General features: G+C 39.5%; 1 protein-coding gene across 1 annotated transcript in view; it reads right to left on the bottom strand.

Annotated features, from left to right (window-relative positions):
- C1H1orf87 (chromosome 1 C1orf87 homolog) overlaps positions 1–20,286 on the bottom strand; it is a 76,817-nt gene that overhangs the window by 17,932 nt on the left and 38,599 nt on the right. The window contains 4 exon segments of the mRNA XM_030870386.2: positions 8,669–8,730; positions 8,870–8,967; positions 16,092–16,257; positions 19,880–19,995. Of these exon segments, the coding sequence (XP_030726246.2) occupies positions 8,669–8,730; positions 8,870–8,967; positions 16,092–16,257; positions 19,880–19,995 (442 nt within the window).

Genomic DNA, 20,286 nt, shown 5'->3' with positions numbered 1-20,286 from the left:
ACCCTCTCCAGCATTTATTTTTTGTAGATTTTTTGATGATGGCCATTCTGACTGGTGTGAGATGATACCTCACTGTAATTTTGATTTGCATTTCTCTAATAATTAGTGACGTTGAGCATCTTTTCATGTGCTTTTTGGTCATCCATACATCTTCTTTGGAGAAATGTCAATATAGATGTTCTGCTCATTTTTTGATTGTTATTTGATTTATTTATTCTGATATTGAGCTGCATGAGCTGTTTGTATATTTTGGACATGGATCCCTTGTTGGTTGCTTTGTTTGCAAATTATTTTCTTCCATTCTGAGGGTTGTCTTTTCATGCTGTTTATGGTTTCCTTGCTGTGCAAAAGCTTTTAAGTTTACTTAGATTCTATTTGTTTATTTTTGTTTTTATTTTCATGAATCTAGGAGATGGGTCAAAAAACATCTTGTGATTTATGTCAAAGAGTGTGCTGCCTTTGTTTTCCTCTAAAAGTTTTATACTGTCTGGCCTTATATTTAGGTCTTTAATTAATTTTGAGTTTATTTTATTTATTTATTTATTTACTTTAACATCTTTATTGGAGTATAATTGCTTTAGAATGGTGTGTTAGTTTCTGCTTTATAACAAAGTGAATCAGTTATACATATACATATATCCCCATATATCTTCCCTCTTGTGTCTCCCTCCCTCCCACTGTCTCTATCCCACCCCTCTAGCTGGTCACAAAGCACTGAGCCAATCTCCCTGTGCTATGCAGCTGCTTCCCACCAGCTATCTATTTTACATTTGGTAGTGTATATATGTTCATGCCACTCTCTCACTTTGTCCCAGCTTACCCTTCCCCCTCCCCGTGTCCTCAAGTCCATTCTCTAGTAGGTCTGCATCTTTATTCCCATCTTGCACCCAGGTTCTTCATGACCATTTTTTTTTTTTAGATTACATATATATGTGTTAGCATACAGTATTTTTTTTCTCCTTCTGACTTACTTCACTCTGTATAACAGACTCTAGGTCCATCCACCTCACTACAAATAACTCAATTTCATTTCTTTTTATGGCTGAGTAATATTCCATTGTATATATGTGCCACATCTTCTTTATCCATTCACCTGTCAATGGACACTTAAGTTGCTTCCATGTCCTGGCTATTGTAAATAGACCTGCAATTAACATTGTGATACATGACTCTTTTTGAAATATGGTTTTCTCAGGGTATATACCCACTAGTGGGACTGCTGGGTCATATGGTAGTTCTATTTTTAGTTTTTTAAGGAACCTCCTTACAGTTCTCCATAGTGGCTGTATCAATTTACATTCCCAACAACAATGCAAGAGGGTTCTCTTTTCTCCACACCCTCTCCAGCATTTAATTTTTGTACATTTTTTGATGCTGTCCATTCTGAGTGGTGTGAGATGATATCTCATTGTACTTTTGATTTGCATTTCTCTAATGATTAGTGATGTTGAGTATCCTATCATGTGTTTGTTGGCAATCTGTATATCTTCTTTGGAGAAATGTCTATTTAGGTATTCTGCCCATTTTTGGATTGGGTTGTTTGTTTATTTGGTATTGAGCTGCATGAGCTGCTTGTAAATTTTGGAGATTAATCCTTTGTCAGTTGCTTCATTTGCAAATATATTCTCACATTCTGAGGGTTGTCTTTGGTCTTCTTTAGGGTTTCCTTTCCTGTGCAAAAGTTTTGAAGTTTCATTAGGTCCCATTTTTTAATTTTTGTTTTTATTTCCATTTCTCTAGGAGGTGGGTCAAAAAGGATCTTGCCATGATTTAGGTCATCAGAGAGTGTTCTGCCTATGTTTTCCTCTAAGAGTTTGATAGTGTCTGGCCTTACATTTACGTCTTTAATCCATTTTGAGTTTATTTTTGTGTATGGTGTTAAGGAGTGTTCTAATTTCATTCTTATAGATGTAGCTGTCCAGTTTTCCCAGCACCCCTTATTGAAGAGGCTGTCTTTTCTCCACTGTATATTCTTGCCCCCTTTATCAAAGATAAGGTGACCATATGTACATGGGTTTATGACTGGGCTTTCTATCCTGTTCCATTGACCTATATTTCTTTTGTGTGCCAATACCATACTGTCTTGATTACTGTAGCTTTGTAGTATAGTCTGAAGTCAGGGAGCCTGATTCCTTCTGCTCCGTTTTTTGTTCTCAAATTGCTTTGGCTATTTGGGGTCTTTTAGTTTCCATACAAATTGTGAAAAATATTTTTCTAGTTCTCTGAAAAACCCCATTGGTAGTTTGATAGGGATTACACTGAATCTGTAGTTTGCTTTGGGTAGTATAGTCATTTTCACAATGTTGATTCTTCCAATCCAAGAACATGGTATATCTCTCCATCTGTTTGTATCATCTTTAATTTCTTTTATCAGTGGCTTATAGTTTTCTGCATACCGGTCTTTTGTCTCCTTAGGTAGGTTTATTCCTAGGTATTTTATTCTTTTTGTTGCAATGGTAAATGGGAGTGTTTCCTTAATTTCTCTTTGAGACTTTTCATCATTAGTGTATAGGAATGCCAGAGATTTCTGTGCATTAATTTTGTATCCTTCTACTTTACCAAATTCATTGATTAGCTCTAGTACTTTTCTGGTAGCATCCTTAAGATATTCTTTGTATAGTATGATGTCATCTGCTAACAGTGACAGCTTTATTTCTTCTTCTCTGATTTTGATTCTTTTTATTTCTTTTTCTTCTCTGACTGCTGTGGCTAAAAATTCCAAAACTATGTTGAATAATAGTGGTGAGAGTGGGCAACCTTGTCTTGTTCTTGTTCTAAGTGGAATTGGTTACAGTTTTTCACCATTGAGGACGATGTTGGCTGTGGGTTTGTCACATATGGCCTTTAATATGTTGAGGAAAGTTCCCTCTATGCCTATTTTCTGGAGGGTTTTTATCATAAATGGGTCTTGAATTTTGCCAAAGGCTTTCCCTGCATCTACTCAGATGATCATATGGGTTTTCTCCTTCAATTTTTTAATATGGTGTATCACATTGATTGATTTGCGTATATTGAAGAATCCTTGCATTCCTGGAATAAACCCCATTTGATCATGGTGTATGATCCTTTTAATGTGCTGTTGGATTTTGTTTGCTAGTATTTCATTGAGGATTTTTGCATTTATGTTCATCAGTGATATTGGCCTGTAGTTTTCTTTCTTTGTGACATCTTTGTCTGGTTTTGGTAACAGGGAGATGGTGGGCTTTTAGAACGAATTTGGGAGTGTTCCTCCCTCTGCTACATTTTGGAAGAGTTTGAGAAGAATAGGTGTTAGCTCTTCTCTAAATGTTTGATAGAATTTGCCTGTGAAGCCATCTGGTCCTGCGTTTTTTTTGTTGGAAGATTTTTAATCACAGTTTCAATTTCAGTACTTGTGATTGGTCTTTTCATATTTTCTGTTTCTTCCTGGTTCAGTCTCGGAAGGTTGTGCATTTCTAAGAATTTGTCCATTTCTTCCAGGTTGTCCATTTTATTGGCATATAGTTGCTTGTAGTAATCTCTTATGATCCTTTGTATTTCTGCAGTGTCAGTTGTTACTTCTCCTTTTTCATTTCTAATTCTATTGTTTTGAATCTTCTCCCTTTATTTCTTGATGAGTCTGGCTAATGGTTTATCAATATTTTTTATCTTCTCACAGAACCAGCTTTTAGGTTTCTTGATCTTTGCTATTGTTTCCTCCATTTCTGTTTCATTTATTTCTGATCTGATCTTTATGATTTCTTTCCTTCTGGTAACTTTGGGGTTTCTTTTGTTCTTTCTCTAATTGTTTTAGGTGTAAGGTTTTGTTGTTTATTTTGTATGTTTCTTGTTTCTTAAGGTAGGATTTTATTGCTATAAACTTCCCTCTTAGAACTGCTTTTGCTGCATCCCATAGGTTTTGGGTCATCGTGTCTCCAGTGTCATTTGTTTCTAAGTATTTTTAAATTTTCTCTTTGATTTCTTCAGCGATCACTTCATTATTAAGCAGTGTACTGTTTAGCCTCCATGTATCTGTATTTTTTACAGATGTTTTCCTGTAATTGATATATAGTCTCATAGCGTTGTGGTCAGAAAAGATACTTGATACAATTTCAATTTTCTTCAATTTACCAAGGCTTGACTTGTGACCTACGATATGATCTATCCTGGAGAATGTTCCATGAGCAGTTGAGAAAAATGTGTATTCTGTTGTTTTTGGATGGAATGTCCTATAAATATCAATTAAGTCCATCTTGTTTAATGTATCATTTAAAGCTTGTGTTTATTTATTTTCATTTTGGATGATCTGTCCATTGGTGAAAGTGGGGTGTTAAAGTCCCCTACAATGAATGTGTTACTGTCGATTTCCCCTTTTATGGCTGTTAGTATTTGCCTTATGTATTGAGGTGCTCCTATGTTGGGTGCATAAATATTTACAATTGTTAAATCTTCTTCTTGGATCGTCCCTTGATCATTATGTAGTGTCCTTCTTTGTCTCTTGTAATAGTCTTTCTTTTAAAGTCTATTTTGTCTGATATGAGAAATGCTACTCCAGCTTTCTTTAGGTTTCCATTTGCATGGAATATCTTTTTCCATCTGCTTACTTCCAGTCTGTATGTGTCTCTAGGTCTGAAGTGGGTCTCTTGTAGACAGCATTTATACGGGTCTTGTTTTTGTATCCATTCAGCCAATCTGTGTCTTTTGGTGGGAGCATTTAGTCCATTTACATTTAAGGTAATTATCGATATGTATGTTCCTATTCCCATTTTCTTAATTGTTTTGGGTTCATTATTGTAGATCTTTTCCTTCTCTTGTGTTTCTTGCCTAGAGAAGTTCCTTTAGCATTTGTTGTAAAGCTGGTTTGCTGGTGCTGAACTTTTTCACCTTTTGCTTGTCTGTAAAGGTTTTAATTTCTCCATCAAATCTGAATGAGATCCTTGCTGGGTAGAGTAATCTGGGTTGCAGGTTTTACTCCTTCATCACTTTAAATACGTCCTGCCAGTCCCTTCTGGCTTGCAGACTTTCTGCTGAAAGATCAGCTGTTAACCTTATGGGGATTCCCTTGTGTGTTATTTATTGCTTTTCCCTTGCTGCTTTTAATATGTTTTCTTTGTATTTAATTTTTGACAGTTTGATTAATATGTGTCTTGGCGTATTTCTACTTGGATTTATCCTGTATGGGACTCTCTGTGCTTCTTGGACTTGATTAACTATTTCCTTTCCCATATTGGGGAAGTTTTCAACTATAATCTCTTCAAATATTTTCTCAGTCCCTTTCTTTTTCTCTTCTTCTTCTGGAACTCCTATAATTTGAATGTTGGTGCATTTAATGTTGTCCCAGAGGTCTCTGAGACTGTCCTCAGTTCTTTTCATTTTTTTTTCTTTATTCTGCTCTGCAGTAGTTATTTCCACTATTTTATCCTCCAGGTCACTTATCCGTTCTTCTGCCTCAGTTATTCTGCTATTGATCCCATCTAGAGTATTTTTAATTTCATTTATTGTGTTGTTCATCATTGTTTGTTCCATCTTTAGTTCTTCTAGGTCCTTGTTAAATGTTTCTTGTATTTTGTCTATTCTATTTCCAAGATTTTGGATCATCTTTACTATCATTATTCTGAATTCTTTTTCAGGTAGACTGCCTATTTCCTCTTCATTTGTTAGGTCTGGTGGGTTTTTATGTTGCTCCTTCATCTGCTGTGTGTTTTTCTGTCTTCTCATTTTGCTTATCTTACTGTGTTTGGCGTCTCCTTTTTGTAGGCTGCAGGTTCATAGTTCCCTTTGTTTTTGGTTTCTGTCCTCAGTGGTAAGGTTGGTTCAGTGTGTTGTGTAGGCTTCCTGGTGGAGGGTACTAGTGCCTGTGTTCTGGTGGATGAGTCTAGATCTTGTGTTTCTGGTGGGCAAGTCCACATCTGTTGGTGTGTTTTGGTGTGTCTGTGGACTTACTATGATTTTAGGCAGCCTCTCCACTAATGGGTGGGGTTGTGTTCCTGTCTTGCTAGTTGTTTGGCATAGGGTGTCCAGCACTGTAACTTGCTGGTCGTTGAGTGAAGCTGGCTGCTAGTGTTGAGATGCAGATCTCTGGGAGATTTTCGCCATTTGATATTATGTGGATCTGGGAGGTCTCTTGTGGACCAGTGTCCTGAAGTTGGCTCTCCCACCTCAGAGGCACAGCACTGACTCCTGGCTGTATCACCAAGAGCCTTTCATCCACACGGCTCAGAATAAAGGGGTGAAAAAGTAGAAAGAAAGAATCAGTAGAAGTAGAAAGAAAGAAAGAAAGAAAGAAAGAAAGAAAGAAAGAAAGAAAGAAAGAAAGAAAGGAGGGAGGGAGGGAGGAAGGAAGGAAGGAAGGAAGGAGGGAAGGAAGGATAAAAGAGAAAGAATATAAAGTAAAATAAAATAAAGTAAGATAAAATAAAATAAAGTTATTAAAATAAAAAATAATTATTAAGAAAAAAATTAAAAAAAAAATGGACGGATAGAACCCTAGGACAAATGGTGGAAGCAAAGCTATAGAGACAAAATCTCACACAGAAGCATACACATACACACTCACAAAAAGAGGAAAAGGGGAAAAAAATCGTAAATCTTGCTCTCAAATTCCACCTCCTCTATTTGGGATGATTCATTGTCTATTCAGGTATTCCACAGATGCAGGGTACATGAAGTTGATTGTGAAGCTTTAATCAATGCTTCTGAGGCTGCTGGGAGAGATTTCCCTTTCTCTTCTTTGTTCCCGGGGCTCAGCTTTGGATTTGGTCCGCCTCAGCATGTAGGTCGCCGGCGGGCGTCTGTTCTTCCTCAGACAGGACGGGGTTAAAGAAGCAGCTGCTTCGGGGGCTCTGGCTCACTCAGGCCAGGAGGAGGGAGGGGCACGGAGTGCGGGGCGAGCCTGCAGCGGCGGAGGCCGGCATGACGTTGCACCAGCCTGAGGCCCGCCATGCGTTCTCCCGGTGAAATTGTCCCTGGATCCCGGGACCCTGGCAGTGGCGGGCTGCACAGCCTCCCTGGGAGGGGGGTGTGGATAGTGACCTGTGCTGGCACACAGGCTTCTTGGTAGCGGCAGCAGCAGCCTTAGCGTCTCATGCCCGTCTCTGGGGTCCGCGCTCTTAGCCGCGGCTCATGCCCGTCTCTGGAGCTCCTTTAAGTGGCGCTCTTAATCCCCTCTCCTCGCGCACCAGGAAACAAAGAGGGAAGAAAAAGTCTCTTGCCTCTTCAGCAGGTCCAGACTTTTCCCCGGACTCCCTCCTGGCTAGCCGTGGTGCACTAACCCCCTGCAGTCTGTGTTCATGCCGCCAACCCCAGTCTTCTCACTGTGCCCTGACCGAAGCCCAAGCCTCAGCTCCCAGCCCCGCCCGCCCCGGCGGGTGAGCAGACAAGCCTCTCGGGCTGGTGAGTGCTGGTCGGCCCTGATCCTCTGTGCGGGAATCTCTCTGCTTTGCCCTCTTGTACCCCTGTTGCTGTGCTCTCCTCCATGGATCTGAAGCTTTCCCCCTCCACCACCCGCAGCCTCCGCCCGCGAAGGGGCTTCCTAGTGTGTGGAAAACTTTCCTCCTTCACAGCTCCCTCCCACTGGTGCAGGTCCCATCCCTATCCTTTTGTCTCTGTTTATTCTTTTTTCTTTTGCCCTACCCAGGTACGTGGGGAGTTTCTTCCCTTTTGGGAGGTCTGAGGTCTTCTGCCAGCGTTCAGTAGGTGTTCTGTAGGAGTTGTTCCACGTGTAGATGTATTTCTGGTGTATCTGTGGGGAGGAAGGTGATCTCCGCGTCCTACTCTTCCGCCATCTTCCCCCCCCCCCATTAGTTTTTGAAAGATAGTTTTGCTGGATTTAGAATTCCAGATTGATAGTTTTGTCCTTCAATACTTTAAGGTTGTTTTTCCACTGTCTTATTGCTTACATCTTTTCTAATGATAAATCTGTTGTAATTCTTATCTTTGCTGCTCTATGTGTAATTTGTCATTTTCTCTTGTGCATTTAAGGTTTTTTATTTACTGCTAGTTTAAGCAATCTGATTATGATGAGCCTTGGTATGGCTTACTTCAAATTTCTAATACTTGAATTTCATTAAACTTCTTAGGTCCATGTCTTTATAGTTTTCTTCAAATTCAGAAAACTTACAGCCATTGTTTTTTCAACATTCTTTTCTTTCCCCCTATTTGTCTTCTCTCCTTCTGAGACTCCAATTTCTCATGTATTAGGCTCCACTAGAGCACAATACCCTTCTGGGGACTCTAATCAATGCCACATGTGTTTCTCTCTGATTGGTGGAAATATGAACTATTCCCAAATCTGTGTGTGATCTAAAAATTTCCCCATCTTTTTCTTTTGGTGTTTCTTTCTCTGGCCTTGTGTAGTTTCCTCAAATGCATGCATTAGCCAAGTCTTCATATGAAGACATGAGGGCAACTCTTTGGAAATCTCCAGAAAGTACCCCTAGGGGATCTCCCCTTGCTGCTACTTTGTACTGGACATTCTAGCCTTCTTGGGCTTCCTGAACTTCATACCCTGTCCCTTTAGCTCAAGGAGAATGCTGGGCTCAGTTTGGAATCCCTCTTCTTGTTCAGTAAACTGAGCTTACTTCATTTCCTTCTCTCAGGAATCACTGTTCTATGCTGCCTGATGTCCGAAGTCTGAAAAATATTGCTTCATATATTTTGTTCTATTTTTTATTTTTTTAGGGTGAAATGGTACATCTGATTTACCATTTACCAGTAAACTGGAAGCGGAAGTTTACTGCTTTTGTTTTTCTATGACCAAGAAGATCCTCTGTTCTTAATATAAGCAAACATTCCTTAACTCTGTCTTTAGGTGATAAAATTGATTGCTTCATACATAAAACTTCTAGCCTAAATACAGATCTATGTGTTTGGTATTCTAATAAAGGACCGTGTGAATAAAAAATCAACTTACTTTATTTCGTCCTGGTAACCCAAATCTTGATGGTTAAGCAATGTTTCCAGGAGGCTCAAAGTCAAATACAATCCATGTTTCCCACATATAGCCCTGACCTGCAAATAAGAAAAGATTTAAAATTTCAATATAATGAAATTAAGATTTGAATTTCCCTCCTATAATTAGAACTTATATAATTTGGACAAAAAATTAATAACCAGGAGTGCATTATACCATTAAGATACCATTTAGGACAAGAATGTCCAACTGAATGTGCATCACCAGCAAATTTTTAGTTGCTTGACACAAAGATATAGTTCATTACTCAGAAGCCACTGAACTTTGAAATGCTGATCTTACATTTTTGTCAGCCATGGAATGGGTGGTCCAGACCTAGAAATTATACACACTTATTATATAAGTAAATTACAAAGTAATTTTTTACAACTACTTTGATTTACCAAAGAAGCTTGTTGTATTAGTAAGGTTACTATCACTATCTGTATTTTATATATAAGGAAATAAAGGCTTAGAGAGATTAAGTGACCTTCTCAATGTCACATAGTTAATAAATGATGAAACTTAGTCTAGAAACCAGGTGCTCAATTAATGTTTGTGGGATGGATGAATGCAGGGTCATTGCAGTTTCCCAAGTACTTAATATTTTCTGAGTCCAGCTGACAAACAAGTTCATCTCTGAAGTTGGTGGGTGAGTGATACTTAGATTCAAACACGTCAAACTTTTAGAGTTGTGATAGTATGTGTTCTGTGTTTAGCATAATGTTTAAACATAGAGACTTAAGAATAAAACATGACTAATTTTGAATACCGGATATGCTGCCTGTGATTTGTGTGATCTCAGGAAGTTACTGAACCTTTTTATTCCCAATTACTTCATCTACTAAGTAAGACCAGTATTTTCTACTCCTCAAGAGAAAATAAGCAGTTAGAATAATGCTTGGATTTTAGTAGACATTTGATTAATATTTGTTGAAATGAAGAAAAGGAAGAGAGGGAAAAGGAAGAAGAAGGGACATAGAAGAAAGAGAGAAGAGAAGAGAGGGAAGGAAAGGAGAGAAAGGGGAGCAAGAGAACAAGAAAGAGAGAGAGAGGAAGAGAGAGAAAAAAGAAGGAAGGGAGGAGTAAAGGAAGGAAGACAGGGGCAAAGAAAAGAAAAGAAACGTCTAATTCAGTGTTTGGAAAAATTGTAGCTACTATTATTATTTTTCGAGGAATTTCCATACACTGACTGTATTAAGCATGTCTTTTTATTCTGATGCCTTGACATCATGGGGCCTTGCTGATCCTGGAGAGACTGCCTCTCTCCCAGGGCTAGCCAATTCCTAGAGATAGTGAAGGACTGGCTTGCAAGTGTGTCTTTCATCTGCAAACCAACTACTTCTTTGGGCCACTATTTCCATGTCCTAATTACTCAAGGGCCAAGTGCTAGGCAACTAGGAATGGCCCTTATGTCCCTGAGCCCACTGAAATTATTCAAACTAGCCAATCCTAAGCCTTCTTACTCGTCTCACCCATCCCACAATAAAGGCTCTTGCCCACGTTTTCCCTCATCCTCTCTGCCTCCTAACCTCCTGGTGCTTCCCCATGTGGCCTGTGCAGTGTTCCATTACCCTCCTCTTGGGTACTGAGTAACAAACTGTCTTTTCAATGGCAATCATCTCCTGATCTGTTGGTCTGACCGTACTTGAATAATATAACCTAGATTTTAATACAGTGACAAAAAGCTAATTTTCATTTGTCTTTATGCAAGGAATCAGCCAATCTGGGTTAGAAACTTGCACATTTACTTACTAGCTGTAGAAGAGTATGTCATGGAAGGAAAAAGATCTATTTAAAACATGAAAAAAATGAATAATAGTTTGTCAGAAGAAAAAGGGGTTGAGTATAATTCCAGGCAGAAGAAAAGCATGTATAAATGATGGGTGAGAAAGAGCATGGTGCTTTTTATAAACTGCATGTATTTTGGCATAATTCACCCTACTGTAGTTTTATACCCCTTTTCACTGGACAGTAAATATCTGTTCATGAGAGCTTCTCTAAAAGACAGTGGTTTGCTGAGGGCTGGAATTGCGTCTCCTTCATTTTCCTATCACCATTCCTAGCACAGTGTTGAAAACTAGTTATTGAATAAATGAATACATGGATGAATTAGGAATGAATGAATGAGTTGAAGGTCCTGAAGAGTGGAATGTGTATGGGCATAGGTTGGAAAAAAATTAATTGAGAGAGGTAGAAATTAGTCACATTATGCCATTTTACTCAATAAATAAAAATAGACTTATCCTCATAATTAGAGCATATTAGTGTATTTTTAAGTATCAATATTAAGACGTTATTCTAAAAACAGTTTATTTACTTCTGGCAACATTGAGTTTTGCTCCAGGCTAAATGAACAGCAGATTAGAAATAGTACATCAGGGTTCCTAGAAGCAGATTGATTGATAGCTGCTAGGAACTGACAGTGACAGTTGTGGAAGAGCAATAGAAACATCTACCAGAAAATCCTGGCAATTTAGTGTTATCTAGGATTATTTAAAAAATCCATATTCATTAGGATGTCCCTTGTTCAATAAGAAAATGTTTGGCTATGTATAGTTTCTTCGTTCAATAACGACATTTTAAAAATCAAATGTAAATAAAATATTTATGTTATTTAGGAAATGACATGTAAAATAAATATTCATTTCCTCAAAATGCTCCTTGAGACAGTGATGCACAGATGCTCTCTCAACTTCCTCCCTTCCCATTTATGGTTCCATTTGAATTTTACCCCATCACTCTACTTAAATTGTGTTTACCAAGTCATTAGTAACCTCCACAGTTTCAAATTTAATGAATACTTTTCAGTCCTGATTACAGATGATCTCTTCGCAGCATGTGACATGGCTGATCATGCCATACTTCCATAAATCTATTCTCTAGACTTTCTTGACCACTGCCATATTTCTTTTGATTATTTTTAGTCTCCTTTCTTGGCTTGTCTTCCTCTACCTACTCCTTAACAATGAGCGTCCTCCTCAACCTTCCCTCCTCACTTTCCATTATGTCCTTGAGGAATCCTAATTACTCCCAAGGGTTCAACTCCATACTGAAGACCCTTAAATCATTTAGCTTTAAGCTCTCAACCTACATCAACATGTTCAAAACTGAACTCATCATCCTTTCCTTTACCTCCCCAACTACTGATGTTCTATTTCCTATCTCAGAGAACGGTACCACCACCTACCAAGTTGCCAAAGCCAGAACCTTGGGAGTCATTTTTGATTCCTCTGAATTCAGGACCTACGTCTAATTAAGTCACCAAGACCTACTTTTCTATCTCCTTAATATCGCCATCCCTCCTGCTACTACCCTGGTCTAAACCCTCATAATTTCTTGCTTGAATTACTGGAACAGTCTTTTAAAGGTTCTCTCTGCCTCTAATTCTCCACATTCTATTACAGTGCTCTTTTCAAATATCAAATTTGATCATATCACTCATTTGTTTGATTCCACTGGGGCTTTAGGATAAAGTTCACACTTCTCAGAAAGACCCTTCAAAAACAAGTTCCTCCTTTCCATTCTAACATCAACTTGAGCAGCATCTCCCACCGTCCCCAGCCACCATATATTTACTGTGTTCTGCCTATATGAAATGGCTTACAGTTCCCTGAATTAGCCATGTTCTCTCTTACTTCAGTGACATTTCACATTGCACCTTTTACCTGGAATATCTTTCCTGTCCCTTCCTCTGCTCTCCCCCAGTTCTTTGCCAAATTCACACGTCCTCTAAGATTCAGTATTTGCATCATCTCCTCTGGAGTTTTTGGGTGAGGCTAGGTTGGTGTTCCTTCTCTGTGTTCAAATTTACTGCCATCACTGCATTTTACATATAGAATTGTATCATGTTTAAAACATTACCTTTTCCCTGAGCTCCTGGAGAACTCTGGAACTGAAATCATAATAGTTTGTTGTCCTTAGTGTCTTATCACACAGAACACATTGAGTGATTAATATGTTGAATGTAAGAATAAACATGCCATATTGTTCAGAAATCTGGCTATTGCTTTGGGAGAAGGGAATGATTTGAAGCTAGTAGAAACCATTTATCGTTTAAGGGCAGAGTGTACTGATATAGAAACAACTAAGTACAAAAAAGGAACCTGGCAAACTGCAGAAGAATGTCTTACAGTTCTGGTCACTTGGTAAACTAGTGTCATTGCTGTAGTCTTGCCATGGGAGTGAACCTCACATTCACAAGCCCCAGTTCTCTAAGTAAAGGGACTCCCTCTTGATGATAATGAGGGAGTTGCATGAAAATGAAGCAAGAGTAATTAGAGGTAGAGCAACCTGTGTTGTAGCAGCTCCTCCTGGCAGGAAGGTCTGCAAGTAGTTTGGGAGGTCTTTGTGATGTAGAGCAGAAAGAGGATGAAAGAATATGGATTATGTATAAAAGTGTTAAACTGAACCTGCATGCTTGGAAACTTCTTAGGTTCTACACACTATTCACTCTACACCTGATTTAAATAATGGTCAGGGAAGTTAATAAGTAAATGTATGTGGATCCATGTTGCCTCAGGAATTCTTCCTGAGCTATCATTGCGTCAAAAATGTGATAGAGGAACAGAATGAGTGAGTCCACAGAATGAGGATGACAGATATTAGATACATTTTTATACTCTTCTTTGAGAATGGCGACAATGCCATTGATTCGAGTGACAAGACCCATAGATCACCCTTCAAAACTGCATTTATTTATCTGAGAAGAGGCAGATGATCTCTGAACCATCTGAAATATTGGCTGTGAGGATGTGCTCTTTTTCCCCTCGGCACGGGGTGCATAGATTTTGTGAGAAACTTAAGGAGGTCTGTGAAACCCTTCCAACTCAGATGGCCTTTCTCAGTCTCCTCTGAAGTCCTGTGTCCAGGAACAAGTATGTTGGGGTGCAATCCCTGCTGCTTGCTGTGTCCAGTGTCTGTTGGGCCTCAATTTGTCTCACGTTCTGGGGAAACAGAATTCTATTTGCCATGCCTCCCAGAACTGTAATATACTTTGAATGAGTTCCAGATGTCTTAAGAGATGCCAGATGGCTCCTGAGAGGCAGACCAGCTTCAAGGAAAATGTGCCCTATTTCCTTGGATATGAACCACAAATTTAAACTTTCAGGGCCAGCTCAGGGTGGAGGACATTCAGGGCCCGTTCTGATAGCCAGCGTTCAATGTGGCTATCACTTGACCCTGGGAAAGGTTCTCCTTCCTTAGGCTATTTTGCAGTGATAATTTCACCAAACACAGATTTTTTTTTTTAAATATAAGGAAGGGAAACCTATTTACTGAGTGCCTCATATATCAGACAGTATACTAAGTACCTTTACATACTTATCTTGCTTAATCCTCACAATAGACACAGGAGGTAAGATATTTGGAACCCAGTTTTTCCAGATGGAAAATCTGAGGCTCAAAGAGTTTCAGTAAATTTATTTTGATTTTCAAGTCATTTATGTACCATTCCACCAGGGCATCTGAGAACATTCAAACTTCACTGATGCTGTTATGTATTTTCCAATCTAACAAGAAATGGCTCCTTCTTAGTCAATTTCCACTGATCTTCTCAATAACATAATGAAGGCCATTTATGATGTATGGAATCTCCTGTAGTGTTGTCTACTTCTTCTAGTGAAACAGGCTTGCATGTTTAATATTCATGTATACAATATACATGCACGCACACATGTACACACTATCATGTACTTTGCCTTTGCATGGTTAGTTGACTATATAAATGAAAGCACAGAGAAAGCTACTTCTGTCCTAGAATAAGAATCCACTTTCAGCATGTTGTGTCCTTGCTTCTTTAGTAAACATCACTTGTTCTTCTGAATTCTCTGACTCTCTCAATTCTTAACCCCTGTTTACCTGGATGAAAGGCATTTTCCAATCTTTCCTATAGGATTTTTTTGTTTTGGGGGTCTGTAAATTCTAATTCCTTCTGCTCCTCTGGAATTCTAACTCCTGTGTCCTGGACTCCTTCCAAATATATCCTTCCAGATATATTCTGCCTATTGGAGTTCTAATTGTGTCTCAATTTCCAGTATTCTTCTGTAGTTTGAATCCTGCCTCTGCCTCTTGTTGGCTGTGGTCCTTGAGAGATTCAGTTGGCTTCTCTGAGACTCCGTTGTTATTGTTGTTTTTCATTTATTAAATGGGTATTATAACATCTACCTAGACCTTGTACTTTGTATTTGTAAGTGTTAAATGAGTTAATGTAAGTAGAGCATTTAGTGCAGTGTTTGGCACTGTAGGAAGAACTCAGTAAAGCTTGGCGGTGAAAGTTGCTGAAAATGGAATTGCAGTAACAGTGGTCATTATCCAAGGTAACCTCATGACTGGAGTTTGTCTGGCTAAAGACAACACATGAATTAATATGGTTCTGGATCCTCTTTCATGAAACATATCTGCACTGTTAATTAATGCTCCCAAACAGCAGGCTAATCTCTGTTAGCAATAAATCACATCAGTCCCTACAATTTGGTGTCCCTAAGGAACAGAGTACCACCTGCTGACCTCACTGGAAGCTGGTAGAGGGTGTGAGAAATGAACACTTGGTCTTAGAAAAACATTTGTTTTCCATTGTGAAAGATTATTTGGTATTGTCATATTGTCTATTGTTAGCGTAAAACATAGCCCAGTGTAAGTAATTAATTCTGCACATTTCACAATTCCTTTTCTCTCTTGTTTTTCTCCTCTTGGGCACAGAAAACAAACAATTGTGAAATGTAATCCACAGGCAGAACACAGATCATAACTGTGCCTTCTATCTTTTTAATTTGAATTTTTATTTTAGTGTCTTCTAATCACTTTTAAATTTCTATTAAACAAGATATTGCCTGATTTCCAAAGGGATGGCCAATTTATCATATAAGGGATTAGATGTAAAAACAGGAAGAGGAAATCTTTTACTGTAAACATTCTATATTCTTTAGCACATCACTTTCCTCCTGGTTGATTGAAATTTGGGAAATGATTATTAGACTTACACAATAAATATTGAACTTACATTATATAAATGCTCCTAGAACCTACATAGTATATATGCACTCCTACTTTCAAAGCTAGCCAGTTATGTATCTCAGTATGTATTATTCTTAGTGAATAATATAACTGTGCCTTCTTACTATAAACCTGGTACCCCGAGGTAGCCTTCTAGAGATGACTGAATCTGAAATCTAATTTCGGTTACCTTGGGTGGGGGCAGGTAGCCAGAGAACGAGCGATCTTCTTTTCGAAAACTCAGGTTGAGATTCTCCAGGTTGAGTTTGCCCTTGGTTGCCCTTAGTGCCATCTTCAGGATCTCCAACAGGTGGTGGTTCACTTCTGACTGGGAGTTGGAGTCTTGAGGGGCAGTACTGCTTGGAGAGGCAGGAGAAAGGCTGTGAAAAGATGATCCACTCAAAGCTATATGGCCGGGGCTTCCCTGGTGGCGCAGTGGTTGAGAGTCCGCCTGCCGATGCAGGAGACACGGGTTCGTGCCCCGGTCCGGGAGGATCCCACATGCCGCGGAGCGGCTGGGCCCGTGAGCCATGGCCGCTGAGCCTGCGCGTCCGGAGCCTGAGCATCCAGAGCCTGTGCTCCGCAAGGGGAGAGGCCACAGCAGTGAGAGGCCCGCGTACCGCAAAAAAAAAAAAATCTGTATGGCCGATTCACTTTGCTCTACAGCAGCAACTAACACACCATTGTAAAGCAACTATACCCCAATAAAGATGTTAACAACAACAACAAAAAAGCTGCTGTGTGTTTTCACACCACACCTCTCACCCCAATACATACTGTGGAATGAGAGGACCCACCTAGTAAGGCCTTCTAAATCTGGGTAACCTCGTCATGGGACTACATGTGGAGATTGCATAGATTAACTAAAGTCTGTTCCACTCTAGTGAGTCCCACAGTCTGTTCTCCCAGGGGTACCAACCAATTGAACTACAACATAGACCAAAACTTGTAATCCACTAACTCTTTTTTTCCAGGTTAGAAAAACTTAGAAGTGACCATAGTCGTTTACTTTTCCTGCTTTATCTTACTTTTCTTAAGCCCAGATAATTATTGATAGCAAATCTAATTTCCAAACTGTCCATTGCCACAAGCAAAGCAAAGCAAAGCAAAGCAGATCCTACCAGATCCCCGTAACCAGGGAATCTATATAGAAGGAAATCTTGAACCAGGTGAACTTCCTACATTATCCTCGACTCTGCTCTTTGTATCTGGAAAACCCAGAAAATGTTTGGGTACAATTATTTACTTACCGCCTGGCATGCAAATGTAAGTAGTTATTAAAATAGTGTATCTAACTGACTATTGTTACTTTAAATAATTGGCAAAAAACAACAGGTTGATGAAATGTTATAGTCATTTATTTTGTGAAACTAGTTTGAGATGTTTACTCATTTAACATTCAAATGTATGTGTCCTCCCAGATCCAAGCTGCACTATTTTCTCCACAGTGAAGCTTTTCCTTATTTCCACTCCCTCAACTTAAGTGCCACTTCCCTAGAGGGACATTCCATGACGTCCCCCAACCTCCACTCATGTAAATCAATTTCCTTTCAGTGGTGTGCTGGTAAATCTTTAATGACTAGCTCTCCAAGATAAAGCCCTAACCTGTAGCAGTACTATTTTTCATGGTGCCAATACTCCCACCATGGCTGATTTCAAGCTGCCAATATGATGTCCCTGAATGAGGAACTGGGAATTGAGGCTCACTGGCGGCCCTCCTGTTGCTCCAGAACCCCCTGCTTGAGAGACTCTTTCATAATTCTTTGTTCTTTTCCTTAATAAGTCTCCCTCAAGTTGCAATTGCTTCCTTATTCTTTTAGCTGTTGTTTCCTGTCTGACCTCCTCCCTAGTAGACTGCTCCATAAGACGTGGGCTGAGTCTGTTTTGCTCCTATATCATGTGGATCTTGTAGAGATTGGCCTTCCCAATCTGATGTATCTGTCCCAGATTTGAATCAGTTTTCCTTCCTCTTTCCTTTTCTTGCAACACCAGTTCCTGTGGGTAGGAATTCGTAAGGTTTTGGCCTTCGGCTCAGCACACAGAGTACTGAATGGGCAGGTGTTATATGGAACCCATTTACTGCAGCTGGTGGATTTCGTAGAAAAACCTGCTGCAGGAGTTTACTTCATCTGGTCCAACTTAGGTGATGAGAGCCGTTGCCGCTCCTGCCGCCACTGGTGATGCTGGAGGCTTTTTAAACATCACAGAGTGCCCCATATAAGGCTCTACCTGATGGAACCGGGGAGGACCTTTTTCTAAGCTGTACATTAATTAACAAAGAGCCTGGATTAATTACAGGTCATCAGTCCTGCACTTCCATAAACACACTGTCCGGTTTATATAGAGCAGCACCTTCTCTGATGAATTCAAAATGATGTCTTTATGCACCTTTTTTATACAGTAGATATCCGAATGTCCCTGCGAGTGAAGTGATGCAAGCTCTCTGGATAACTGGAGTGCCAATGGCATTCCACAGATATTTATGGAGCATCTCCCATGTGCCAGGAACTATGCTAGAAGTATGCTGGACACTGAGTTGGCCAGGAAAGATGCCATTCCTAACCTCAAATGTCAAAGAAGTAATTACAAGCACAATGACTGTTACAAAGAGAAAGGGCTATGCGGTCATATAGCAAAGAGCTATAACCTTTGCTATATGCGGTCATATAGCAAAGAGATATAACCTAGTCTAGGGCTCAAGAAAAGTTTCCTGTCTAGGATTCGTAAGACCTATATCTGCCAATAAGTGGCAATATGTTCTGGTGCATCGTCTACTACCCTTCAGGGCGCAAATCTCACTATCTGTTCCATGTGAAGTGTGGTTGCTGATTATTAAATATTGCCAGGGCTTTACAGCTCTCAGCAGGGCAATTGCGCCAAGTGATAGTTGACTGGTGTACCCACATGGCAGCATCACTTTCTTTGGACTGTGAGCCCCTGAGGGAGAGATTGGGCTTTGCCAATCTCTGAATTCACTGTGCTCAGCAAAGTGTGCCTGGCATTCAGTGAATGTGTGTTGACTGAAGTAGTGCAGTCAAAAAGGGCACATCATAGAAAGGAATCAAGTCTATTACTTGGCCCTTGGATATTTTTATAGGACACTGTGCCTTTTTCCTAGAGTGAAGTGATACACTTCAATGCCATGGCTCTTAACCACTATGTCACATTATTTGTAACGGGAAAGAGTGTCTTCTGGTAGGATAGTTTAAAATAGTAAAAAACACTTATATAGCACTTGCTATCTATCAGGTACTATTTTTAAGAACTTTGCATTGACTAACTCAGTTCCTCTTACAAATCTATGAAGTGAAGGGAAATCTATCATTGTTCCCATTTTACAGTTGGGGAATGGAAGCACAGAGAGGGTAAGTGACCAGCCAAATGTTGCAGAGCCACTAATGGGCAGAAACAGGAATTGAGCCCAGGCTTCTGTCAATGGAAGTTATGCTCCTAACCACTGCACTTTGTCATTTTTTGTGGAGAACACAGAGACTATCATGCTTTACTGTGCCTCATTTCTAACGCTATTCCTCACATCCTAATTTTTACGTTGAGTCATTTCTTTCCTTTGAGATGATGTGAAGGAATTTTTGATTTCTGTACCTCAAACCTTTCTCTGCTAGTGCCTGTAACCCAGGAGTTCACTGACCGAACATATTTCTGGAATCATACTGTATGAACTGGAGCTCTGCCCCGGTATACACTCATTTCTTATTTCATAATGAGGTTTTTCATTTTCACATGGCAACTTCATAAAAAAGACACATGCTTGACGTTAAGAAGCTGGTAATTGTTGCAAATAACTTTCTATGCTGGCCTGCGTACAAGAGAGAAAAAAAAACTATAAGCAGAAGCCAACTGTTGGTGAAGAGCAAAGTGATTCTGCATTAGGTGAAGTTTTCGAGTGTATGACCTCCACAATCCCTGCCAGCTCTTGAAGTCTACAAACACTATGCCCACAAAAAGGGAGAAAAGTACCTTTGATGCCTACCACCCTGAGCTTCTTTCACCTTGCTGTCCTCAACTCTTTTGTTTTGCTGTGGATCATCTGAAGCTGCAACTTTTAAACACCAGAGTAGCTTTTCATAATTCACCTGAAAATTAAATATCAAACAGAACATCCTCATTGAATTTACATGTAGGGGAAAGAAGATGCCTGAGATAACATGTATTTGGAAAAGTTTTAGCATTAAAACTGTTAAAAACAGGTTTTAAAATATAATAATTATTCGTGCTTTTTTATCAACTGTTCCTTTTATTTTCCCTTCTGGACATACGGTAAAATAATACTTCCTGATTGTCTTGTGGTTGAGTAGCGTGATGACCAGTTCTGGCCAGTGAGTTGTGAGCAGAAGTGACATGTGCTACTTCTGGGCTGAGGATTA

This window comes from Globicephala melas, chromosome 1 (assembly GCF_963455315.2).
Source record: "Globicephala melas chromosome 1, mGloMel1.2, whole genome shotgun sequence".
Taxonomy (NCBI): Eukaryota; Metazoa; Chordata; class Mammalia; order Artiodactyla; family Delphinidae; genus Globicephala; species Globicephala melas.
Note: the sequence above shows the minus strand (reverse complement) of the source record. Positions and strands in the feature narration are given on the sequence as shown.